Consider the following 22,994-nt stretch of genomic DNA (forward strand, 5'->3'; position numbering starts at 1 on the left):
GTCCTCACTCTGGCTGTTCGGATTGCGTTTGGCAGAATCGGAGCATTTAGGAAGAAGGGCCGCACGTTTTAGCGGATATTACAAAGTACTCTCCGTATGGGCTCGTATTCTCAGAGGCTTCCTGCAGCGAACGCATCTTTTCATTGAAATCGTTTGAGTTTGTTATTGCCTTGGACAGATGGCACCGCAAACATTGAAACTGAAACCTTTGAGGGGTGAGCCTCTTTTGGCGCATGACCAGGAAGATGCGGAAAAAAAATTGTAGTTAAAGACAAAAGTCCGTGGAGCACAAAGCAAAAGTCGGTCATAGAGCTTTGCCGTCTTCCTCTTTTATTGTTATTTTTATCTGACGCAGAAATATAAATGTTGTTATATTAATTGTATTGCGCAGAGCCATAACTTAAACCAAGAAGTTTGTCCGCTGGATAGTTTGTCTTATTTCTCACGATTAATAATCATTTTGATATGGAAGTGCTTCGCCACAACTTGCATCTCATTATCAACTTTGTGACGCGCCGAAGCAAACCGGCTTTGAGTCTGGATGAAGTAGATTTGCTGTGCTGTGTTTAAGTGCGAGTGTTTGATCAGCGTTGCTGCCTCCTGATCACACTTGGCAGTGTGCCCTGGGGCACTAACAAAAGATAGGCTTGGGGCACCAGCGGGGGCCCGGTCTGTATCAGGTCCATAGTATTTGTTTTGGGGGATGGGTTTTTTTTTTTTGAGAGGCGGCAGCATAGTCCCCGCCTTTATGTAGAGAAACCCCTGCGTCAGGAAAGATGAAGAGTCACCCCATGACTGCACCCCATTCAGCTTTGTGGCTTTCATGGTTTTTCTTTTGAGAGCTTTTCGTGTCGTTTTGTCAGGGGTTTTTGGCTGGGTTTTCACTGCAAGTGGTCTTGCTCAAATCTCCCGGATGATCTGATTTGTCTATTCACATTGGATTGTCCTTAAATCATGTCCTTTTCTTATTTTTTTTGTGTCTAATTTCATGCATTTTTCTCTCTGTGCTCCCATGGCACATATAGAAATTGGACACTTGAAATGAATATTAAAATCATTTCATTTCATGATTTGTAAATCCAGTCTTAGATTGGTTGATGGTGTTTTTATTTTGCTCTTTTAACCACATCCCTTACACATATACTACAATAATAAATCTATTTGCCCATCCTAAATAAAAAATATAATGTTTTGTGAAGCTGATCTCTTCTGTGCTGTCATCCGTGAGAGAGGAGCTCTGCGTATTTATTTGTGATGTACACAGCTCTAGTTTGCACCACTGTCATGCAAACTACTTTCACATGCTCTCTAATTGCTCCCTGGGAATTGTGTTCTCCCCTGCAAAAATCTGGAGGACATGATTTTGTACTTCTCCAGCATCTCTGACTGAAGTGTGGACATTCTCCGGAATATTTTCTCAACTCTTTTTTTGGGCATCCACAATGTGACAGTAAATTTTTTGAAAGCCGTTAACATACATTCAACATCTTTATGTTGCATTTTTTTCCGCTTCCCGTTTAATTTCCTCCAAGACTCTATTGGCTTTTTTGGCTCCTGTTTTTTTTTTTTTTTCCCCCATCATATGGATGTTATCTTTGTTGTTCTATGGCTTGGCGCCATGCCTATCAGCTTTACAGCACAACCAGCCATCATATTGTCAGTAGTAGCGTGTGTGTGTGTGTGTGTGTGCGTGCGCGCGTGTGAGACAAAGCCCTATTCTTATATATGTGTATGTGTCAGGCATTTCTGCAGGTCCCTTGCTGCATTGTGGTCACTGTTCATTTCATTTTTGGCACAATGTTTCGCTAATATTTATTTGCATGTTAAATAAAAGTGTGGACGGGCAGAACTAAACCGATTAGTGAGAAAATGGTTTCTGTGAGAAAAAAAATGTCTGAGATATATACATATGATTATTTAATCTCATATACAGATGGTTAATTAATCTCATGTGTGATTTAATCTCATACGGATGGTTAATTAATCTCACATGTGATTATTTAGTCTCATATACAGGTGATTAATTAATCATTGATTAATATCGGGAGGAATGTAAGGATGTGATGTTGGCACTGACCAACCCCCGGTGGTTAGGAAACCATCTTGTGAAATAGCAATACTTGCTTGAAAGTTAAAGTTCGCTTCCCCTGACTATAATGTAGCAAGTGCAATTAAGTCTTGCTGAGTTTTTCATTAAGTGACCATTAAATAACAAACACCAGCGGGAATTGCAATCCCTCCAGCCTGTAGTTCCTTTGTTGCCGCTATTGTTCAGCGCCACCAGTTTTTTCTCGCCGGATTGTGGACGCTAACTCATTTAAATTCCAGAATTATAATTAAACGGCCACCTTTTTAATGATAGTTTATCATAGCAGCTGTTTGGCTTGTTACATAAAGAAAGTCTGGGGCTTTCTTTATTGTAACTCGAGCTGTCAATGTGTGTACACTGTCAGCAATCTTTTCTGTGTTCTGTCCGCTGCAATGACATCAAAACACTGCCCACAGGCCCCCTTTAAAAGCTGTCAAATGCCCATGCAGCAAGGTAAAGCGCGCGCCGTTTGTCACCCCTTCATCATTTATAATGTCCAATTACGTCAAAAGCGCCTTTAGGTCATACTGGCTGGGAATTGATGGCCGCACAGCGCGCTAAGTGGAGCTTTCAGGCTGCATTACAGCCCAATCGGAATGCTTCAACGTTCCCATCCCAGTGCAACACTAAATAAGCGTAGCACACAGGGCACACACATCGCTTTAAATTCCTCTGGGTGCAGTTGGGCGAGAATTCAGAGGCTTCCTTCTGAGCGGCAACCAAGTTAAGAAGTTATCTTGTGCTGTGAGCAAGATAATTGATGTCCTCTCCGGCACACTCGCACGGGATGGGCTTAACCGTTTGTGATGGCGAGAGCGTCCAAGTTATTTCACTTACTCATTCCACTGCCATTTCTTAATAATGAATCGCTGATGGAAGTGTTTATTCCATCCTTTCCAATTCCGGAAAATGTTTATTCTCTTTTGAAGGCTGTTGGGTTTGGATTGTTTGCATTTTATTAAGGCGGCTAAATCACGTTATTCTCTCGCCTCTTTCTCTATTGTTTTGTTTTTTTCCATTGTTGTTGACCTGCGCCCCCAACCCCGTGAGCCTGAAATACGTAGCCCCTCCCAATTTTTCCACATAAGTTTCAGACTCATTCAAAGGGTAGAGAAAGGCGCTCCCGATCCTCCGTGGCCTCTGCCAACACATTTTGTCTTACCCGGGACAAAGACCACAAAAGGTTAGCTTGTTAGACTGTCCTGGTTTCCAGGTTTTGTGCTGTCTGCTGAAGCTACGACATGCGCTATCAACTTTTTTAAATGCCCAAAACACCGTTTGTGTATTTTCAGTTATTTGATGGAGAAAAGCAATTTTAGTAATCATGTCATTGTTTCGCTTGTTTAACTTATACATATATTACACAATTATTAAGTAATGCTGTAGTTTTTCATGGAATTAGACTGACTATCTTTTAATCAAATTAAGACATTTGTAAACATCTACTATTACTTTGTAAAACGATGACCTGTTACTGAATCCGTTTCATTTGGCGCTTACATCAATCCGTCTCGTGTGGCATTGCTTAAAAAAATTTTCGTTGTTGATTTTTCCGCTAAACAATTCTAAATAAGCAGTAATCGGAGGGAAATTGTTTTGCAGCACACTTCAATGCACAATGACTACTATTATTCAATTAATCGGCGAGATAATCGATAGAATAATCCAGTCTAAAATGATTCAACCAGCGGAGTCGTGAAGAAAATGGCAGCTTTTTATTTAGTGTTCAAAGCATTGAAAAAATGAAGACACCCAATTACAATTTTAATGGCACAGGTCCTAGAAATTGCTCAACACAAAAAAAGCATCTTAGAGGAGAATTTCAGGTGTTGAAATGACCAAAAACAGAAATTCCCCATATCAATATTAGGAAATTGATGAATTTTTCAGGACTCAAAGCCATTCCTACTCCCCAATCCAACATTTATGTCATTGTTAAAAATATGCAGTAAGCTCATTTTTAAGCTCATCAACCACATCAATAGTAACTGGCTTCCTTTAAAGCCGTCACCTACAGTACCAAAGCTGTCTTTCGTGCCGCCCATTACCACTCAAGCGCTCTCTTCCTCCTTCCTTCTCCTAACGCCGTCTCTCAATCGCCGCAGCAACCAGCCTTCTCCGAGGGTTTGGTTGCCAGGAGACACAATTCGGTCCCCATTGTATGCCGACAAAGGTGGAGGGGGGTGAGCAGAGTTGCAATCAGTAACGGCAGAGAGAATTGGAGGTCTGGGGAGCTTCGACCTCCACAAGTAGGAGCTTCAGGAAAGGAGAGCGACTTAGTAGTGTTGGCACCATTGCCGAATGAAGGCAAAGGAGTAAAAGCGGGAGTATCCACCCCCTAAATTCCTTGTGCTCATTTCCGGTCTAAGTAACCATACTGGGGCGTGGAGTGTCGTAGATTCAGGAGTAAGTTTGCCACGTGACTCATGTAGTTATTGCGATTGACTTTTTAACCAGATCACATTCACTTTAAATGCAACGACCCAATATGGTGAAATGTAAGCATTCTCATAGTACTGCATAAAGCCTCGAGCTTAACTACCGTGTACATTTGGTTTACAGCTGTGTTTACTTCTGTTGTAGTGACGTAAGGGCGTCCGCTCTACCGTATCACTTTACAAAACAAAGGTCAGTTTACTTTTGCTTTGATGCCGTCATATAATATGAAGACTGGCTTCTGATATGCTTTGTATATTGCCCAGAGTACCTACAGTGCGTTATAAAGCTTTAAGGGGCTTTAAGAGTATTTTTCAGACATAGATGATTATACCCCATGATCATGCATTGAGAAATCGAGTGTCTGTGATTTTGCTTTGAATACCGCATGCAAATTCTCCATCGCAAGCATGCGAGCGCTTGAGGCGTCAGGATTCGCCAATTTGTATGTTGAGTCACTGTCACGCCGCGGTTGCAGTTTAGTTGCGATTAGACAAAATAATTCCTTTGCATTCGAGTATAGTTTCACGAGTCGAGGCTGTTCTTGCACGAGCCGCATTTGAGTACGCTTCCCATGTGAAGACAGAATTTGGAATCGGGCGTCGCACTCCGTCTGTGTTCCTCTTCCCTGGCACCGCCGTCACCTGCGAGCCACCAGCCAAGCAGCTTTCGCAAACACAAAGCTGACATGAGGTCATGCATTGACACTCTCACATTTGTGTGGACTAAAATAGACTATTTTAGACAAATCCTACACGGTCACTAATGGATTTACAGTTTCACTAAAGTGTCAGAAGACAGTCGTTTTATTCACCGAATGCAATTTTCGCCCCATACGAACGCCTTTGAAAAAAATCCAAGCCTCCGCGTCTCTTTCGAGACTGACAGTTTTCTAGATATTGCTTTCCTAGTCTTTCGCCAAAGGCAATGGCTCGCGCCCATGCAAATCTGTCAAATTGTTCAAAGGACCAGCTGGCGCACCGACAGCTACGATGTAAAAGTATGTTTGTGCAAATGCTCGACGGGTTTAAGCCTCGGCAACGGTGCCCGTGACTGTACACTTGCGTGGCGTATTTTAATTCACTTGCGCAAACATGGCCCAGTTCCAGCATGAAATTGAGCTGATGGTTGTGAATTGAGGCAGAGAACTCAACCTGTAGCTGCCGCTGTTCATAGCCACAGGGCGAAGATCTTGGACCTGGACCTTATGTTACGCAACCGCCTTGAGTATTGAAATATAGTACAAAGTATGACTTTTACAGGAATCGTATTTATATTTGCATTTTTGATCTCACCTTGATGGACTTGAATTCTAGGAGCGAGTTATGTATGTTAAATGCTAGCTAAAATAGTCAGTGTGCAAGTTTAGTTTCTGATGCTTTGCTGCGGTTACGTTGGATTTTTGTGTGTAAAGACTTTGTGCCTTTCCACTCCTGTGTCTTGTCTGTTTCTGGGTCCAATTTCTGCTCCTCCCGTGACATCCGCTTCTCCCTTTATGTCTGTCACATTAATAAAAGAGACATTGCGGTTTAGCGCTTTGGGACAAGGTAGCACAAGTATAGAGTTTGAAAGGGTGTTGATTCCTACAGTGCAAATAAAATCTGCTTGTGTTTGTGAAATATCCTCATTATTAAAAACCTTCCCGAAGAATTATGCAAATATTCCTGTTAACGAAGTGCTCGCAGTTGCACGCTTTGGCTTCTGTTGTATTTACTTTAATTACCTTTGCATCTTAGTCATTTCCTTGTTTGTGTTTAGGAGCTCGACAAGATGGAAACGGGACTTGAAATTATACTTTTTTTTTTTTTATTCAGCAAGGATAACAAAGATATACTCTTAGAAAAAAAAACGCAGTCAATTTAATTGACATCTGTCATCGTTTTCTCTTTGGCCTTACGTTTTGCTACACGTTGACAAGGCCTTTCGGCAGTGGCATATGGCGGTAGTTTCATTTTTGTAAGCCACCACCCGCTGACTCAAAGGTGGATGGCTGTCAGATGGATTTTAATGTGTTGAGACAGCATGTGACAACTTCATTCTCTATGCACCCTTCCTTACTGCCTTTTAAATCTCTTATTGAATGGAGAATATTAGCCCGGTTGATGTCCCCAGGAAATTATGCCTCTTCATTCTAAGAATAAAATGAGTTTGAGAAGGGCCGCAACACGCATTGGTTATCCCCATCCCCACATTTAGGCTACGCTCTATGACTGTTTTTCACTGTGTGTTTTACATGATGCATATTTTAAGAGGTACTTCACTGCTACAACGAGATGTAGCCATAGTTATTTTATGAGTGCAACATTCTTTGAACCAAAACATTTGACAGCTTACCGGTTTCTCTTTTTCTGTCTGCTTTGCGAGTAACTCTAGATTTCACCCGTTACCGAAACTAGTCATTGCAAATAACTAATTGCGCTCCCGTTAAAAGCGCTCTCGCCGTGTGTAATTGTTGACGCTCATTCTAGGGTTTTGTGTCCCTACAGGTTTGACCGGTGGGCTGGAGATAATATCCCCAGGGCAGACGTCGCCAACCATTGAGAAAGCCAGCGGCGAAAGCGTAAAACTGGATTGTATGTTCAGTTTAAGCCCTGAGGATTCCGGGCCGTTAGATATCGAATGGAGCCTCCTGTCCTCGGACAACCAGAAGGAAGACAAAGTGGTACGTGTCGACTTTTCTGTCAAACCTAGACTTTAGTTCTTGGAACAATTTTGAACAAGCAACAAGTTGGTGCCAGCCCATTAAAAATCGATCTATATCCATGTCATATGACTGCGAATCAGTGAATTGTATCATCAAGTCCGAGAATTTTCAGCAGTTTTATTCTTTAGCTTTTTCCAGTCAGTTTTGAGGTGTTTCGGTGACCGTTTTAGGCGTGTTTTTCTTGAACCGAACCGTGCCAAAAAATGGCCCATTTTCGAAATGAGTCCTGTACGTGTGATTGTTTGAGCAGTGTGTGGACTTTGGCATTAGCGTAGCATGTCGACATGGTTTATTAAACAAGAGGTGAAATGGAATACTCGGCCAAACACAACTTGTGTATTTTTATAAGGGCTTTCAATATATGCAGTATGTATGAGCGCATGTAATTCAAGCCACATTCGTTTCCACTGAGTTTGTTCTCTCGCCTTTTTATTTTGTCTCGCACACACAGTAGGAGCGATGAAGGGTCTTTTTATTCCAGCCAATGTCTTCCCTTTCCAGCATGGCACTCAGCCATGTAAAGGGAAAACTACACTACTCCGGGCTTCCAACGGATCCCCGCTTGCCCTCAAGGCTGTTATAGCCATGGAAACCGTTTTCTTCCTCTTCTTCATGTTGATGCGGTCTTGCATTGTTGCTTTACCGCGACACCTCACAGCGGTCACAATGCTTTCTCATCATTCGCTTGATATTTGGTCTCGGGGTCCATAGCTTGTTCGTGCAGAAAAGTTACGTTTCCCTTGTCTTAAGGCACACCAAATTTATGGCCCATTATCTTCCTGAAGGATTCTGTGAGGCTACGTCCAGACCTGACGAAAAATACCGAAATGACTACAAAGGGGTCGCTTGGGGTGGAGTCTGACGGCCGGGAAAAAAAATACTTGATTGTCGGTTAGTTGGTTTGCCCGAGTAGGACCGCACACACAAGCAGGAAGTAGTCCTCTTATGACAAAAACATGGCCACCTTCTCACAGATGCGGTTGAGGATGAGTGTGAAAATAAATCGACAAACTGAAAAGCTGACGCCTTGTCTTAGTCCTCCGTCGCAAACAATTGTCAATTGACTTGATACTATGTTAAAAAACAAAGAAAAAAATGAGCAGTGTGTATTGCATAAAATCGGCTTCTGCTTTGTAATCACATTGGAATTGGTGCTTTTTCCACCAGATTATAAGGCTAGCTGTCATTTTAATTGCATTTTATGATCCGAAAAATATGATAACATTTTGACAACAAATATGGAGTTTCACTTTGCGTTGCTGCTGGTGTAGCTAACTCACAATGTCATCTTTAAGCATTTTCGGAAAACAAGAATTGGCTTTTCAAAATAACGGTCTAAATATGACCGATCACTTTAATCGGTTGTGTGACATCATTTCATAGCACCCAGTGAGACATTGTCTCCTTTAAAACTAAATTAAAGAACAAGAATAGACCTGAGAAGAAAACAAACCCGAACCAAAGTTGAAATCCGACTTGCTAGCAGTACCAATTAACAGGAAAAGTTCACATTTCGAATAGGACAAACTTATTCGTACTGGAATAGAATTCTGCTTTGAACAAGAACTAGCCATGAGAAAGACGAGCGTAGTCACAGTCATTCAGTTTAGAAGCCTCTCAACTGTAAAATGAGTTTTGTGCTTGTATTCAAGCTTTGCGGTCCTCTCATTTGCCTCGCAGCTCATTTGCACCTCTTCCTTTTTCTCTGCATCAACATCACATAACAATGACCTCATATACGTATATACCTAATAAAAGTCCAAACGCACCCTTTTTAACCTCTGCAGCCCGAGATGTCCACAGAAGGGCCCGGCCAGGTGCTGATTTTATCGTCGTCGCTTTTGTGTTATTAGCTTTAGTGCTGTGGTGCTCCACCAGCTTGTCTTGCCATGTGCTTTTCATTTTAATTCCCCAATGCTTTTCGTGGAACTCCATTATTCTCAGGTCATAACGTTAAAAAAAAGTGTAATAGCTTCGTAAAAATATTCTCTTCTGTGCACCTGTAAGTATTTGAATAAGAATTTTTGTCTGGCAGGGCTGGAGGCTATTTAATTTCCTCTCCTTTGTGGTTTCATCTCACATATTGCTGTTATTACTGCCTACGTTTTGCTCCCCAGTGAGAGTTGAAGGATTCATTTCCCTCCCTCTGACTACCCTGTGGAATTTTAACAGAATTACCTGTTTAAGGTTAATATGCGCAAGATAAGCCCTGACCCCAAGTCCCACTTTGCTACAGCGCTTTGTCACATACTAGCAGCACCACGAAATATTCTTCACTTTGAAATGGCGCTCGCGTGCCATGTTTAGTTTTTCCCTTCTCTTCGCAACTATGAAAATGTCTGGTGCTCATCATGGCAGAGAAAAGCCTCTTGTTGTCTCCCTCGGTGGAGCTGTAAAGGAAAATGTTTCATGCTGTACGCGTCTGCCCCCCCTCCACCTGGCCTTCATTTTTCTACATTTTATGCTGCTCTTTCGACCCAGAGTGTGGCTGTGTTTGTGTAAGTAGTTGGGGGAGTGGACGTAATTGTGGTCTCCTGTCCTTTGTTGACACAGCAGGTGTTGATTTGACTCCACACTGGCCGCTTTGTTTGTTTCACCTTGGTCCCAGCAGGGAAGACTGAAGGACATTGTGATATTATGAAAGCCTTTTTCTCCTCTGGATATCATTCCGAATTCCCTCAGCACGTACCTCTCGACGCACCATCAAAGTTCACATCATGCACGCGTGTACTACTTGTACGGTATATACTGTCGAAATGAATGTTGACATATGAGGCTGATACGAGTCCTCGGGTAATTGGAATACCTCGCTTGAAACATGCTCAAGGCATTTTTTTCTTGCCCCATGTACCAGTTTGTTAGTGGACAGGTTTGAAAAAAATGGTGAGGTTTATTTCAAAACAGACCCTAGCTAACTTCAAAACAAGGCTTAATTTACCAAATACCACATCAACACGAACGCCTCGGTGCACTTTTATCTTGGCGCTGATCCTGGCGGCCTGTCACGGGCTCACGGCTTAACAGCCCGACTCTTTGCACTGCAACTTTTGCTCCCAACTCCTGATACAAACAACAAAACATGAATCCCAACATTACATTCGATGGCCGATCAGGGCCCTAACAAACGACTTCATTGCGCTCACGTCGACGTACGACACCTGTTGCAAGTGTTTGCCGGTGACTCGGGCTCCGTTATAGCTGTATCTAACATTAATTAGCCGCTAGCTAGCAGCGCTCCGTATCGGCTGGCGTGACTCTGCACACTCTGATGCTGACAGCCTGACGCAGTTGGCGTTGCCACTGATCAGTTTTGAGCAAAACAGGCTGACTAATTGTGCTGGAATGGAATTAAAAAATAAACACAATCCAAAATGTCTTCACACCCTTGTTTGGATGCCAAACGAGCCTCAGATAAATTGAAAAGCTTTTTACGCCATTATCGTGACCCGCAAGCTGTAAATCTCATCAAAATGAAATATATTTTAAGGGGAAATAAAAATTAACTGCTCAGGTAATGCGATGGTACAAGTATGCGGACCGGAATTTGGAACGGTTTCTAATTTCCTCTAATGGGACTAAGGTTGGCGCTCCTGCGCAAGTTTGCTGACGGAACTTTGTCACATGTACTTGCTGAAAAATTCCTGCAGCTCGCTCCTCCTGTGTTGCTGTCAGCGTCTCGGCGGCCTTCGCGACCGGCTTTGTCCTCGTCTTTTGATTTTGTAGCTCTTTGTGATGTCGCCACGGTGTCTCATTATCTCCATTTGATAATAACGGTCTATAATTACGGATGATGGTATTTTGGTATAATGCCGTGGATTTTTTTTTTGCCCTCTGATACCTTTGTAATGAGATCCATGCTGAATGTTTTGAAATGTTTTGTCCTGTGCAGTTTTACAGCAAGAGGGGCATCTAAGATTTTTATATCGTCTATACAGTATATAGTCGCTGTATGTTTGTGTTTGAGCATTTAATTTTCTAGATTTTACGCAACTGAATAGATGACCACCATCTACCGTACATCCCCTTTAACCAGGTGATCCTGTACTCGGGCGACAGGGCCTACGAGGACTACTATGCCGCTATGAAGGGCCGAGTACACTTCAATTCGGCTGACCCCAAGAACGGCGACGCCTCCATCAACCTGACGGGGCTGAAGTCGTCCGACTCCGGCACTTACCAGTGCAAAGTGAAGAAGGCTCCTGGTATTCGTAGCAGAAAGATGCTGCTGATTGTTATGGGTGAGTGAGGGGGGGGGGGGGGGAGCTAGCCACCCCAGGTAGCTTCAGCATTTTTTTTTACACCAGGCGCAGTCCCTCCTCTACATGCAGTAGAAATGCTCCAAATCACACGCTCTTTGCCTCGCTTGGCTGTTTTGATTTAATCCCCACTAAAATTGAGAACATACCCTTCCCAGAGGCTGTAGACCATTGACCTCCTCGTGTTACAATTCTGCCTTCACCCACCCTGAATGTCAAAAGTGATCATCTTTTACCTCAATATTGAGGTCGTTATTTATTATTTGTTATGCAGATTGGTCTTGACTAACACTTGTATGGTTTTTGATTAATATAGAAAATAATGGCTTCATACGCCACACATTTTTGATTCATTTAAGTTCTACAGTGCATTCTGCCATCTTTTTTTTTTAACAAACTGACTTGAAGTCGTGTTTAAAGTAGTGACATTCACGTCAATTCTTCAATTGCTTATGAAAACAGCAGTGAAAAAGCAAATCCCCGATTCGCTTTGTTTTGAATGACAGTCCGCAGAATTACCTCATCAATAAATGTCATGACACATATTTAATGTATTGTCAGGATTTGTCCATTTTCTGGACTTTTATCATCAAAAGAATGGAAAAATTGAATATGTATGACGAAGCATAATTAGGTAAAAAAAAAAAAAAAAAAACTTAGAGCACTTCATGAACAGAACCAAAGTCTTTTTACTTTCTTTGTGTACACTCTTTGTGAAAATGACTTTCCTCATCCAAGTTGTGTAATTTAGATGACTCAGACTTTGAGCAAAGACCACACTCGCGCATCTGAGTTGCCCCTGAGTTGTTGAAAGGGAAATGTCTCCAAAAATTGCGTGTGGGCGAAAACAAGCCACATGCACCACTCTTGAAATAATGCATCGCGCCGTTATCGCAGTTGTGTTATCTGGGCTTTTTCAATAGGCCGCTTTCAAAAATTGACTTCTGCCTCTCCCACACAAATGTGTGTGCGCGCTGCACACGCCAGTTCAACCAGAACTTCTCAAGGCGTCGTGCCAAGTAGAGCGACTCTCAGAATTGTTGACAAAGCTATCATGAAGACATGTAGTTTTTAATTTGTTTTTATTCCTTAAACAGCTTAGTTTTGCAGTGTCTGGGTTGATTCATGTTTTTTTTTTTTATTTTGGGGGAGGGCAACCATTGCTTCATTTTTATCAAATGAACTTTAATCAATGATTAATGACTCTCTGAAATATTTCTCAAGAAGGCTGTAGATCCTGAGGCCATTAGCAAAAATAATAGGACGTGTAGAGAAGCAGCTTGGTCTGCTCCACTGACAGACGGAGGAAATCCTTCCTCCCCCGTGCCGCCCGGCTTTTTAATTCCACCCCGGAAGAGACTGCACTGGAATAAAAAAATGTGTCAATATTTTTCCATCCTTAAGATCTTTAAATACGACCGTATGTTTAACTCATTCAAACCCAGAGATGTGTTTATACGCCTCGAGCAGAGCTCCAACATTGATTGCCATGTGCTAATTTACTTTTTCGTTTTCAAATATATAATAATTGCCGATGCCAAGTGAGTTCATATTTTATATTCAAAAGATTTTCAAGTATTTAATTTCATCAATTGGGCATGTCTTGTCTTCTTTACCTAAGAGTGTACGGTTTCTCTAAAAAAACTGTGTTATATGAAACTCGTAAGCTTACTGAATGACATTAGATAACAATTCTTTTTTTTTTTTTTTTAAAGTTCAAGGATGCTTATGGGCCAATCATGAGCAGAGTTAAGTGAGAGAACAAAGTTAAATTTTCAATATATTGTAGTCAAATATGACATTGAATATGAATAAATATATTATTGCACTTTATTATAGCCAAGAGCCTTCCGCAATAAATGTTTTTAAGTTTTATAGTGGTATTTTTCATATCTTGTGACGTTATATACAACTGCAGATCAGTCCAAATTTTCTTGAATAATTTAGATGAAGTCCTACACTGTCCAACATCAGTGGCCATTATATTATTTAGAGGTTCGGTTGCATTGGGTTTGACAGTAATTTGTCCCCGAAGCAATACGACACAACATTCAAGGCCATTATGAACGTTGCGCTTTAGAACATTTTTCATTTTTAGAAGCACTTCCAACTGTTTCGATACTACGGTATTTGCGGCGCAAGTGCCGGATCCGGCGCCCTTGGATTTAGTCAGACGGCGCGACAGAAATTCCCATCGGCTAACAGACTATATGTGACCCAGCTCCGATCATGGTTAATATGCTGACATCTCAAGCCGTAGTGTGTGCGGGCGGCAGAGGGGAAATAGCTGGCGGCTACATCTTTGACAGGTTGCTAGCTATTGACCCCGGGGCCAGGGATGTTCTTAGCAAAGATGCGTTGACAAGGAGAAGCCAGGGCAACTTGCCGCCTGCTCTGCATTTTACCTTCAGGTCGGTCCTGTCACTGCGCGGCCGCTTCCGAGAACGCAAACGCACGTCTGTACTAATATATACTGTACAGCGTTGCCGGCCAGGTGTTGCTTTGCCTTGTCGCAGATGCGCTATTTTTAGGAACGCGTGCCTGCTGACAACAAGCCAGCGCACCGCGTGATGTGTTCATCTACTTTACGGGTGGTAGCGTCCGTTGTGTTCCCCTTAGCTTGGAGCTGGACCCCTAACCGCAGCTCAGAAATGAGTGTCGGCGACGCCTTTAATTTGCTTTCCTCGGTCATTGCGGGCCCGGACTTTTGAAAGGACTCTGGGACTATGGGTTACAAAATTCGAGTACTCAGAAATGTTGTTTGGTAAAACCAGGCGCTGCTCATCCCCTGGCCAATCCCAGCCCGACAGTGACGCAAAACACTCCCACAACATGCCGCTGCCGGGAATGTTTTTCGACAGCTGGAACTTGGAGACGAGTCAGGATGGAGGGAAAGATAAAGGCAGAGATGCACGGAGACATCCTGGATGAAAACCTGGTTCCGGAGCGCTCTTGACCCCGCGCTAGGACGACGGTTCGTCTTTTAGCGGGACAACGACCTTAGGCACGCGGCCAAGTTATCAAAGGAGTGTTGCGCCGGGACAACTCGCAATGTCCTTGAGTGGCCCGGCCAAAACCCAATCCAATTGAACATGTGTGGAGTGATCTGTAAATGGCTGCGCCCCGACGCTCTCTATCCAACCCCACTGAGCTTGAGAGGTGCTGTAGGTGGATTGGGTAAAAGTGGAAAAGATACGTCCTAAGCTTTTGACATTGCATTACAAAATAATTAGGGATGGAATTGCTGCCAAAGTAACAAAGTATTGAGCAAAGGTAGCGAATACGTACGTACGTCATTTTGTGTCCATCTTGGGGTGGATTTTTTTTTTTTCTGGACATAAACATCCATCTAACCATCCATTTTCTAAAGCCGCTCATCCCCACGGGGTCGCAGGCTTGCTGGCGCCTATCTCAACTGGCTTCGGGCAGTGGGGTTGGACACCCTGAACTGGTTGCTAGCCAATCGCAGGGCACACAGAGACAAACAATGTAAACAGTGAGATGTAAACTACGTGCCAAAAAACCTGAAATGTGCTGAAAAGTGGCTCCAAGATGTGCCGTGGCTTACGCACACTTAAATGTGCTACAAGGTTTACCACTCAGGTCCTGAACTAGCAGAGAAGCCAGGGTCGAATATTTTCAGCCAATCCTGTATATGACAAGTATGGAGAAAAAAAAAAAACACATAAATGTAGCGCAACTTATGGCTAACAAACAAGCTAATGGAGATGCAATAGCTAATCGCCCCGTTTCTAGCTGGCGAGACAAACTGCAGGAACCACATGGGCGCCGGCTAATTTGTTTTCTCCTTGCCTTTTATTAAGGTGAGCATGCACGTCCCGCATCTTCCTATTCTTTGGAGCTTTTTTGTTTGTTTGTTTACTGACTCTGCTCGGACTGGCTGTCAGGGCTGCGTAGCATTCTGGTGAGGGCGTGAACGAGATTGTTTACGTTGTCGCTCGACAGCAGAGGTGTCAAACACGCGGGCGGGTTTTTATTGGTGATTTTATCAAAGTACAAAAATGAGCAGATTTTTTTCGATACATTTGACAGTGTTGGGTTAGCTGCGTACCGTAGCTATGCTCTTTCTCTCTCTGCGGCCCTCCAGCCTGTCTCATCTTTTGCTTGAACCTCATCTTTCAAGTAAATAAATCTTGTAGCTAACGCATTCCTAATGTGAAACGCTGTGTGTGCTAACCCTTTGACGCATCCACTTTCACCTTTTAAAAGATGTGTTGTGAATGTCATCACTCCCTGACATTTAGCGTGTGCAGCTTACACTTGCGTCGCTACAACGCGAGCGTCGCAAGAGCAGCCGGAAAGAAATAGCTCATCCTCGGCCCCCATCGCACCACCATCTGTCCATCGGCGCTCGCTTTATTTCTTTCTCTCTGTGCTGATTTCAAATAATACTACGAGCACTGGAGCGCTGTCGGTCTTCCGTTAATCCTGGCAGCCAGCGAGGCTCCGCCCTTCCGCCTGACACCTGGTTCTCATCTGGAGAGCGGCGCTTGGCGCTCTGGTTGAACCCACGACCACCCCGTGAAGTCGGTCCTGTCAGAGAATACTGCACAGGCCCTGGTGGGCCCTTTCTCTCTCCCCGCCCCCAATGGCTGGCTGACAGTCTGTCTGGGTTTCACTGGAGTTGGTCTGCTTTTAATTTGACGCGGTGTTTGTTTTTGAATCCCCCCTCCCCCCCCCCCCCCCCTCTCATCTCCTGCCAACACTCTGACTGACCGAGGGGTGTTTGCACAAATTTTGTTTTAAGATGGAAAAGCTGCGCCTCTATCCTAAACCCGAGCGTAGGCACACGTTTCCAATGTCACCCACTTCTTTTCTTCATCACCATTATCCTGAGTGACATCTCCTGTAATGACAGCAGCTGTATCAATTACTCTGATTACTATTCTCATTATGCTGATGACTGCTGCTTTGACTGAGGGAACAAATCAACTTAAGAATAAATTATTCAGGCATACGCAACGCACAAGTTTGATTCATTCTTTTTTTTTTTTCCCCCGCACCTCCCATAGTCAAGCCATCCAAGCCCAGGTGCTACGCCGAAGGCCTCACGCAGGAGGGCAAAGACATCGTTCTGAGGTGCACGTCCAACGAAGGCACCAAGCCCATGCAGTACAGCTGGGAGAAGACCAGTGGGGAAAAGGTCTTGCCCGCTTCCGGCGTGATAGGTAAAGCTTGAATGTAGTCCGAAAACCGCTTTGGCTTTTTAGCTCCCCGTGACACCCGCGTTTGCCCTTGCCGCAGACCCTGTGGGAGGTACCATCGTGGTGAGGAACGCATCTGCCAGCGCATCTGGCACATACCACTGCACAGCCTCCAACCGGGTCGGGTCCGAGGACTGCGTACTCCATCTCAATGTCACACCTCGTGAGTATACGCCTCGTTTTGTCTGTCGCGTGATGTCGTATTGCGTTGGGTACCTGACTGAAAAAAAAAAATCATAGGCTTACATCATTGCGAAAAGGATGATAATCACCGAGGTGCTTGTCCAGCGTCGTAAATGCGTTCGTTGTTTGTAGTCAGCATATCTGATGACATATTTATACCGCGCATTTCCCGAATAGATAAATACATGCAAATCTGATTGGCGCAACGCCGCCGACATTTTACATCACTGTGATTCATCATTTCAAAATGGCGGCCGTAGTTAAATATGCTAAAATATACACAGCTGGAAGAGTACCTCACCTCTTGCAGGATCCAATATTCGTTTATTTCAGGGTTGTGCCTCAACAGCTGAGCCATGTCAGCACCGTTACCGGCCCTGTTGCCTTTTTTAGATTCTCAGCGTGAATTTCGATTCATTATTTAACGTTGTCTTTCCAACCACCTATACGCAAACGTTTGCAGAATGTTGGATCAAAATTCTGTGATTAAGGTCACATATTTGTCTGAAAAATTGAATATTACTTTTTCAATCGGAAACGATCCCAAATTTCTGACAGCCTCGGTTTCTCGGGGGAGTCTTTGGCTTTTGCCGCCATTACCGCATACGTCTGCGAGAAATGTCCGCGTAAAAAACAGTGATGCGAGCATGCTTCAGGAGGAGCTTCGTGGTTGATATTTTTCATCAGTCAACTACCCGACGTGGTCAACTTTTTTTTTTTTTTTTTTTCCCTAGCCACAGTAAAAAAATGCACCCCATTATTTTTTTCTTAATCAAATCCTTGAACTCTTTGTCCCCTTTGCCTCAGCTCCCAATACTCCCGGCATTATCGCCGGAGCCATAATTGCTGTGCTGCTGATCCTCATCATCATTGCCATCATACTTTTCTGCTGTTGCCGTGCCCGACACAGGAAGAAGTACGAGAAGGAAATCTGCAATGAGATAAGGTACCCAGCCACATTTTTAAGTCCAGATCATTTATAGATAATTTTACATAGCGCTGATGCGGGCAAAGGGATCCATCCTAAAATTCAAATACAAACTATAAATCTCCTGGATTGAATGAAATGATATGTAATCCATCTAGTTTAACATTAAAGATGCAAATGCTTCCGCTGTTTGAAAATGACAAGGGAACATGAATGAATCATGAGTAAATACGAGAATGAAATGAAATGACATAAATTGCACAGCAATATGACAAGCGTCATTTGTCATCCTATGTGTGACCAGCGCTTTGTCTCCAGTTATACAATATCGAAAGCAGGCGCACAGTTGGTTAGATTGCTGCTTTTTTTTTTTCTTCTTCTTCTTCACAGCAGCTCCTAATTAGGCTACCGCTTCACAGTTACTGTACATCAACTCATAGAAGGGCACACAAACACATTTGCACACACCACGCAAATCTTATTTTTCTCCATCGGCGTTTTTTTTTTTTTTTTTTCCCCCTCCACCACTGCTCAAATAAACAGCTGTGGTAATCAGTTTGAAAGCTTTGTTTGCTCTGTGGATCCTGTGTCATGTCTGTGGCGCCCCCGCCCCGCCCCCAGCAGCGTTCCACCATCCGGCCCCCTGGCTCCGCGCAACCGGCGGGCTTTACTATCACTCCGCCGCCGACCGAATCCGTCTAAGGCCACAATGTGACGCCGCTCGCGCGCTAGGACAAAGAGGATTAGGCCAGCGGTCCCGCCTAGAACGCACAGGCCCACGTCGGCGGAAACGCGCGCCCGACAACTGGAGCCCCGGCCCCTCCGGCCGAGTTTGCTCGAGCATTTAACTGGATTAATGCTGCTTATTAGCTGGTAAAGTGGCCGCAGAGGGAGGAGAGGGCATGGGCATATTTGGTCGCTCGCCGCAAGCCGTCGCAGTCAGCTCGCGGACGCCGGCCCCTTCCGAAGCGGCTCGCCGACTAATTGTTTGATCAATGGTTTGTTCTTTGTCTTAAATGAGTCAAGCGCTCTTGAAATGACCCATCTTCGTTTGCCGTCCTTATTATGAAAGAAACGCGCGGAGAATACGTACCTAACGCCAGCCGTGTGCCACAGCCAGGGGCGGAGCTACATGGTGGGCCAGGGTAGCCATAGCCACCCCTTCTCACTCCATGTCCACCTCATTGGCCGTAGTTAATAATATCTAATCGTTAATGACCTTTTCAAAGTCAGCCCAAGTTGGGTCATAATAAGGCCAGGAAAATCCCCGCAAATAGGTGAGTTTTTCAGCAAATAATCACAGAAATTGCCACGTATGTACTGTGGCTTTTCGCTGTATTTCGTCTGAACGTGTCATCCAGACAAAGAAAATTAGGGGGGCGCATTATTTGCCAAGCCGTCGCGCCATGCTCTTGACTTCCCATTTCCCTTCAGAGAGGACGTGCCGCCCCCCAAGAGTCGCGTTTCCACGGCGCGCAGCTTCACGGTGGGCAGCCAGCGTTCCTCCCTGGGCTCCATGTCACCTTCCAACCTGCACGAGTACGCCCTCAAGCCCCAATACGACAAGATCCCCTCGTCGGAAGAAGACCGACCACCCAGCCACACCCCTTTGCCCCCGCCCACCGCTCCCAGGATGGCGGGGCCCAACCTCAGCCGCATGGGGGCCATCCCCGTCATGATCCCTGCCCAGAACAGGGACGGCTCCATCGTTTAACGCGGGCTCCTCTGGCGTTAAAGGGACTGTACAACAAAGCGGAGGGAAGAAATGGAGTGGGGCCCCCCACCCCCCAAAAAAAATAGATAAAAAATAAAAAATGCCACGGAAGATGAAGCTGGAGCTGGCCTGACTCGCTCTTGCATACAAATGAGAACTTCCTCCGCTAATGAAGACCTGACTGCTGTGGTGCTGAGAGGAGAATTCCATTTTACTCAAGTCACGCCCCAGCACATAGACCTTTTTTTTTTTTTTTTTTATCACAGTTTAGAAAGAATTTTTCTTCTTGGACTTTCTCGCCGAAATACAAACTTGTAGCGGAGGGGTCAAGATAGAAAGTTATTGTATATAATTGCCTTTTTTTTTTTTTTCAAGTGTAGTTTATGACTTGATTTAAAGATACGCCTGGTTAGCTGTACAGCAGTATGAATGCATGTGTGTGTGTGTGCGTGTGTGTGCGCGTGTGTGTGTGTGTGTTTGAGTCCGGTCCCATACTTTTGCCCAAATTGACTTGCAGAAATGGTGTCTGTGGGCAAATGACACAAGAACTGACACAAGCTATGTAAACCTCAATATCAGATCATTTTTGGACAAAATGGACATTTGGTATCACCACAGAAACATAATGTGCTTGGGGATGAAGAATTTTGAGTTGAAGTGCTCGTGTACTGTACGTATAACGTTTGTTTTCTCTGACTGCCTACACGATTATGAGCGAGCAAGACTACGCTAGTTTCTGGCTAACCTTGAATTAAACTTAACTTGTTGGAGCCTAAAGACAGATTTGTTTTTTTTAATCATAAAGTCTGTAAATTCAATGCTTGGTACTTAAAACTTAGTTTGTTTATTTTTTTGGTTTTCAGGTGTTCTAAAACTGTCTGGCACTAAATACTAAAATAATCAATTTCTTTAGACCATTAAGTAGTCAAGTTGTCAATATTGTTTGGTAATTTGTTCAGTTTTTGGATATTTTGGTGTCAAAATAATTGATTATTACCAAAAGTAATAACTGCTCAAAAGTAATCACTTAATTACCCAAGGATAATGCGAAAGTAATCAATTACCTAGTTTAGTACCAGCCATTTTTAGACCACCCTTCAGCAAAACACTTGAAAAAAAAAAAAAAAAAAAAAAAATATATATATATATATAAGGACCTGGCATTGAATGACTGAACTTTTAAAAAAACGTGAAAATACGTCTCTGGGAGTGAACGAGTTAACTGGAGCTTTAAAAAAAATAACTACTCCAGTTTACTTACATGTTTTTTTTTAATTATTTTTTTTTTCTTCCCCCGACAGTTTGAAGCATCCCCGTCTGGGATGAGATGGGTAGCAATTGGTTGGGGGGGGGGGGGCTCACTTTGTGATTGGCTGGATTAGCGTGTCTCCAGCAGGCTTAAAAAACAATAAGCGCTGTCTTCACCCCCCCAGGCGCACACATTTACCTCCTTGAGAAGAAGGGGCAGCTGGACAACAAGGTTCACTGAGCAATTAGCTGCCAACGCCTTTGACGGCCAAAAAACTAGAAGCCCGCCACACACACACACACACACACACACACACACACACAACAGAGCAGTATTGCTTATGATCTGTCTGCCTGTGCTAGCTACATAATCCTCCTCGTGTGCAAAAAAAAAAGCCAGTTTCTTGATGAACCTTGTCTCCACGCTCAATATGGAGCCAGTCACGGCTTCTCCAGACTAAATTGAAGCTTTTGAGTTTTTTTAAATGCAGCTCCCACCAATAGAAAAATGTGTGATAAGATTACAGCCAGTTGGCTTTGTTCGCATCTCCCGTTTCATGATGTAGTCAATGCCAGATTCTAAACAGCAACAAAAAGGAGCCGTTAATCGTCCTACTTAATAATTGTTGACTTTGTGCTCCACGGCCTTACTCCGTTCCTTGTTTTGGGAGCCTCTGCCGGCTCCCGTCGTGCCTTCTCGTACTCGTTGTAGCACATCCACACCACTGTGGTGATTTCCCGCGTTCCGCAAAACGATAGCCGCTAATGCTATCGGTCCAATAAGGGCAAATGGAGCGTTCGCAAAATCCGCTCAGAGCGTACACTCTTAAAAGTATTGGCTTGAAAATAGCCCCATATGGGTAAAAAAAAAAAAAAAACACTACGGAATATTTGGGTCATATTACAGGTCATTTAACCCATTTAACTTTTTTTTTTTTTGCCCAAAAACCACCCCAACAAAACAATCTTATGGTTGGGTCGGTCCAATTTAATCCCATAATTGGGATATTTTTGAACCCATATGTTTTTAGTGCTCAATCTGTGGGTTGTTTTGCAAAAAAAAAAAAAAAAAAAGCTAAAATAATTTGGTGGTTTTGTATTAAACAGCCAAAAATTGGATCAATTTTACCCAAATTTGTCTTTTTTTTTTTTACCTATATTGGATTATTATTGAGCCAAGAGTTTGTAGTGTACAATTTCAAGTTCAGCACATGATTTCCTGTCTTAAACAGGTTGCTCTTTTTTTCCAATAACTTTGCAAAATATGTTTTGGTGTATATTTGATTTTTTCTTTCTCTAAAAGTTGTGGCTGTATTTTGTCACGCTATTCCCAACCATGCGTGACACTATGCTGTGCGTTTGTGTTGTGAGGGCATATCGCGGTGTGAATGCGGCCGGCGCCGTGTAGAATTCTAGTTTCACCTGCTGACAAACTACCAACGTTTTAGTGGATTGTCATGTTGCTGTCCTATATACGCTCAAAACTTTCATAACACCGAATATTAACCGGTTTGTTGGGGTTTTTTTTTTTCTTTTCTTTAATCGGCGTACTAATATTGTATGATGTTTGAGTTTTGCACTGTATGAAACCGAATTATCCTTTTTTGTGTGTATTTTTGTGCTGTATTTTTGGAATAAATAAAGTCCTACAGACACAAAAAAAAAACGGATTATTGTCATTAGAAAACCAACAAAAAAAACCTAGACGTCAACTAACGTCAATGGCACCTTTCAGTCGTTTTCGCTTTGACGTCGTTTCACGTCGACGGCACTCAAAGGGTTCATGGGGATCGATCAATGGAGGGGCCGAGTTTCTCGATGGCTCGCCACTCAGCGAGGGCATAAACACAATCTGCTTTGTTTGTTAACCGGCACAGTTAAGCCAAGCGCTCAATTTGTCTACTATTGATCCTCTGTCTGTCACCTGCCACAATGGCCATGTGGATCTTTGTATATGCGCCGGTTTGACTTTTTTTTTTTTTTTTTTCAATTAACAGCCTATTTGCTCCGTTAGTTAATGCCCTGGCTAATTGTTTTCAGTTGCCAGACAGCACTAATCAAAGTTAGCACTCTTCTCTTTAAGACCCTGAATCATTTGGGGCACCTCATTAACTTGCTCCATACTAATATATATATATATATATATATATATATATATATATATATATTTTTTTTTTTTTTAAATACTTTAGATACTTAAGTACTTGAAGT

At 43.3% G+C, this 22,994-nt stretch overlaps 1 protein-coding gene across 6 annotated transcripts in view; it reads left to right on the forward strand.

Moving 5' to 3' along the window:
* The window catches only part of cxadr (CXADR Ig-like cell adhesion molecule), a 30,898-nt gene extending 9,204 nt beyond the window's left edge, over positions 1-21,694 (forward strand). Inside the window, exons 1-8 of one of the 6 annotated variants that reach the window (XM_088441202.1) lie at positions 4,493-4,587; positions 4,673-4,717; positions 7,012-7,187; positions 11,263-11,467; positions 16,519-16,674; positions 16,751-16,873; positions 17,701-17,839; positions 19,256-21,694. In XM_088441202.1, coding sequence (XP_088297328.1) covers positions 7,101-7,187; positions 11,263-11,467; positions 16,519-16,674; positions 16,751-16,873; positions 17,701-17,839; positions 19,256-19,535 — 990 coding nt within the window. In that variant the 5' untranslated portion in view covers positions 4,493-4,587; positions 4,673-4,717; positions 7,012-7,100 and the 3' untranslated portion in view covers positions 19,536-21,694. Of the gene's footprint in view, positions 1-4,343; positions 4,588-4,672; positions 4,718-4,879; positions 5,219-5,437; positions 5,526-5,754; positions 5,773-7,011; positions 7,188-11,262; positions 11,468-16,518; positions 16,675-16,750; positions 16,874-17,700; positions 17,840-19,255 lie in introns of those variants that run through there. The other 5 variants (XM_088441204.1, XM_088441203.1, XM_088441201.1 and 2 more) reach the window with 5 other exon arrangements.
* The last annotated feature ends 1,300 nt before the right edge of the window (positions 21,695-22,994 follow it).

This window comes from Hippichthys cyanospilos, chromosome 18, assembly GCF_059441005.1.
Source record: "Hippichthys cyanospilos isolate Australia breed blue-spotted pipefish chromosome 18, RoL_Hcya_1.0, whole genome shotgun sequence".
Lineage (NCBI taxonomy): Eukaryota > Metazoa > Chordata > Actinopteri > Syngnathiformes > Syngnathidae > Hippichthys > Hippichthys cyanospilos.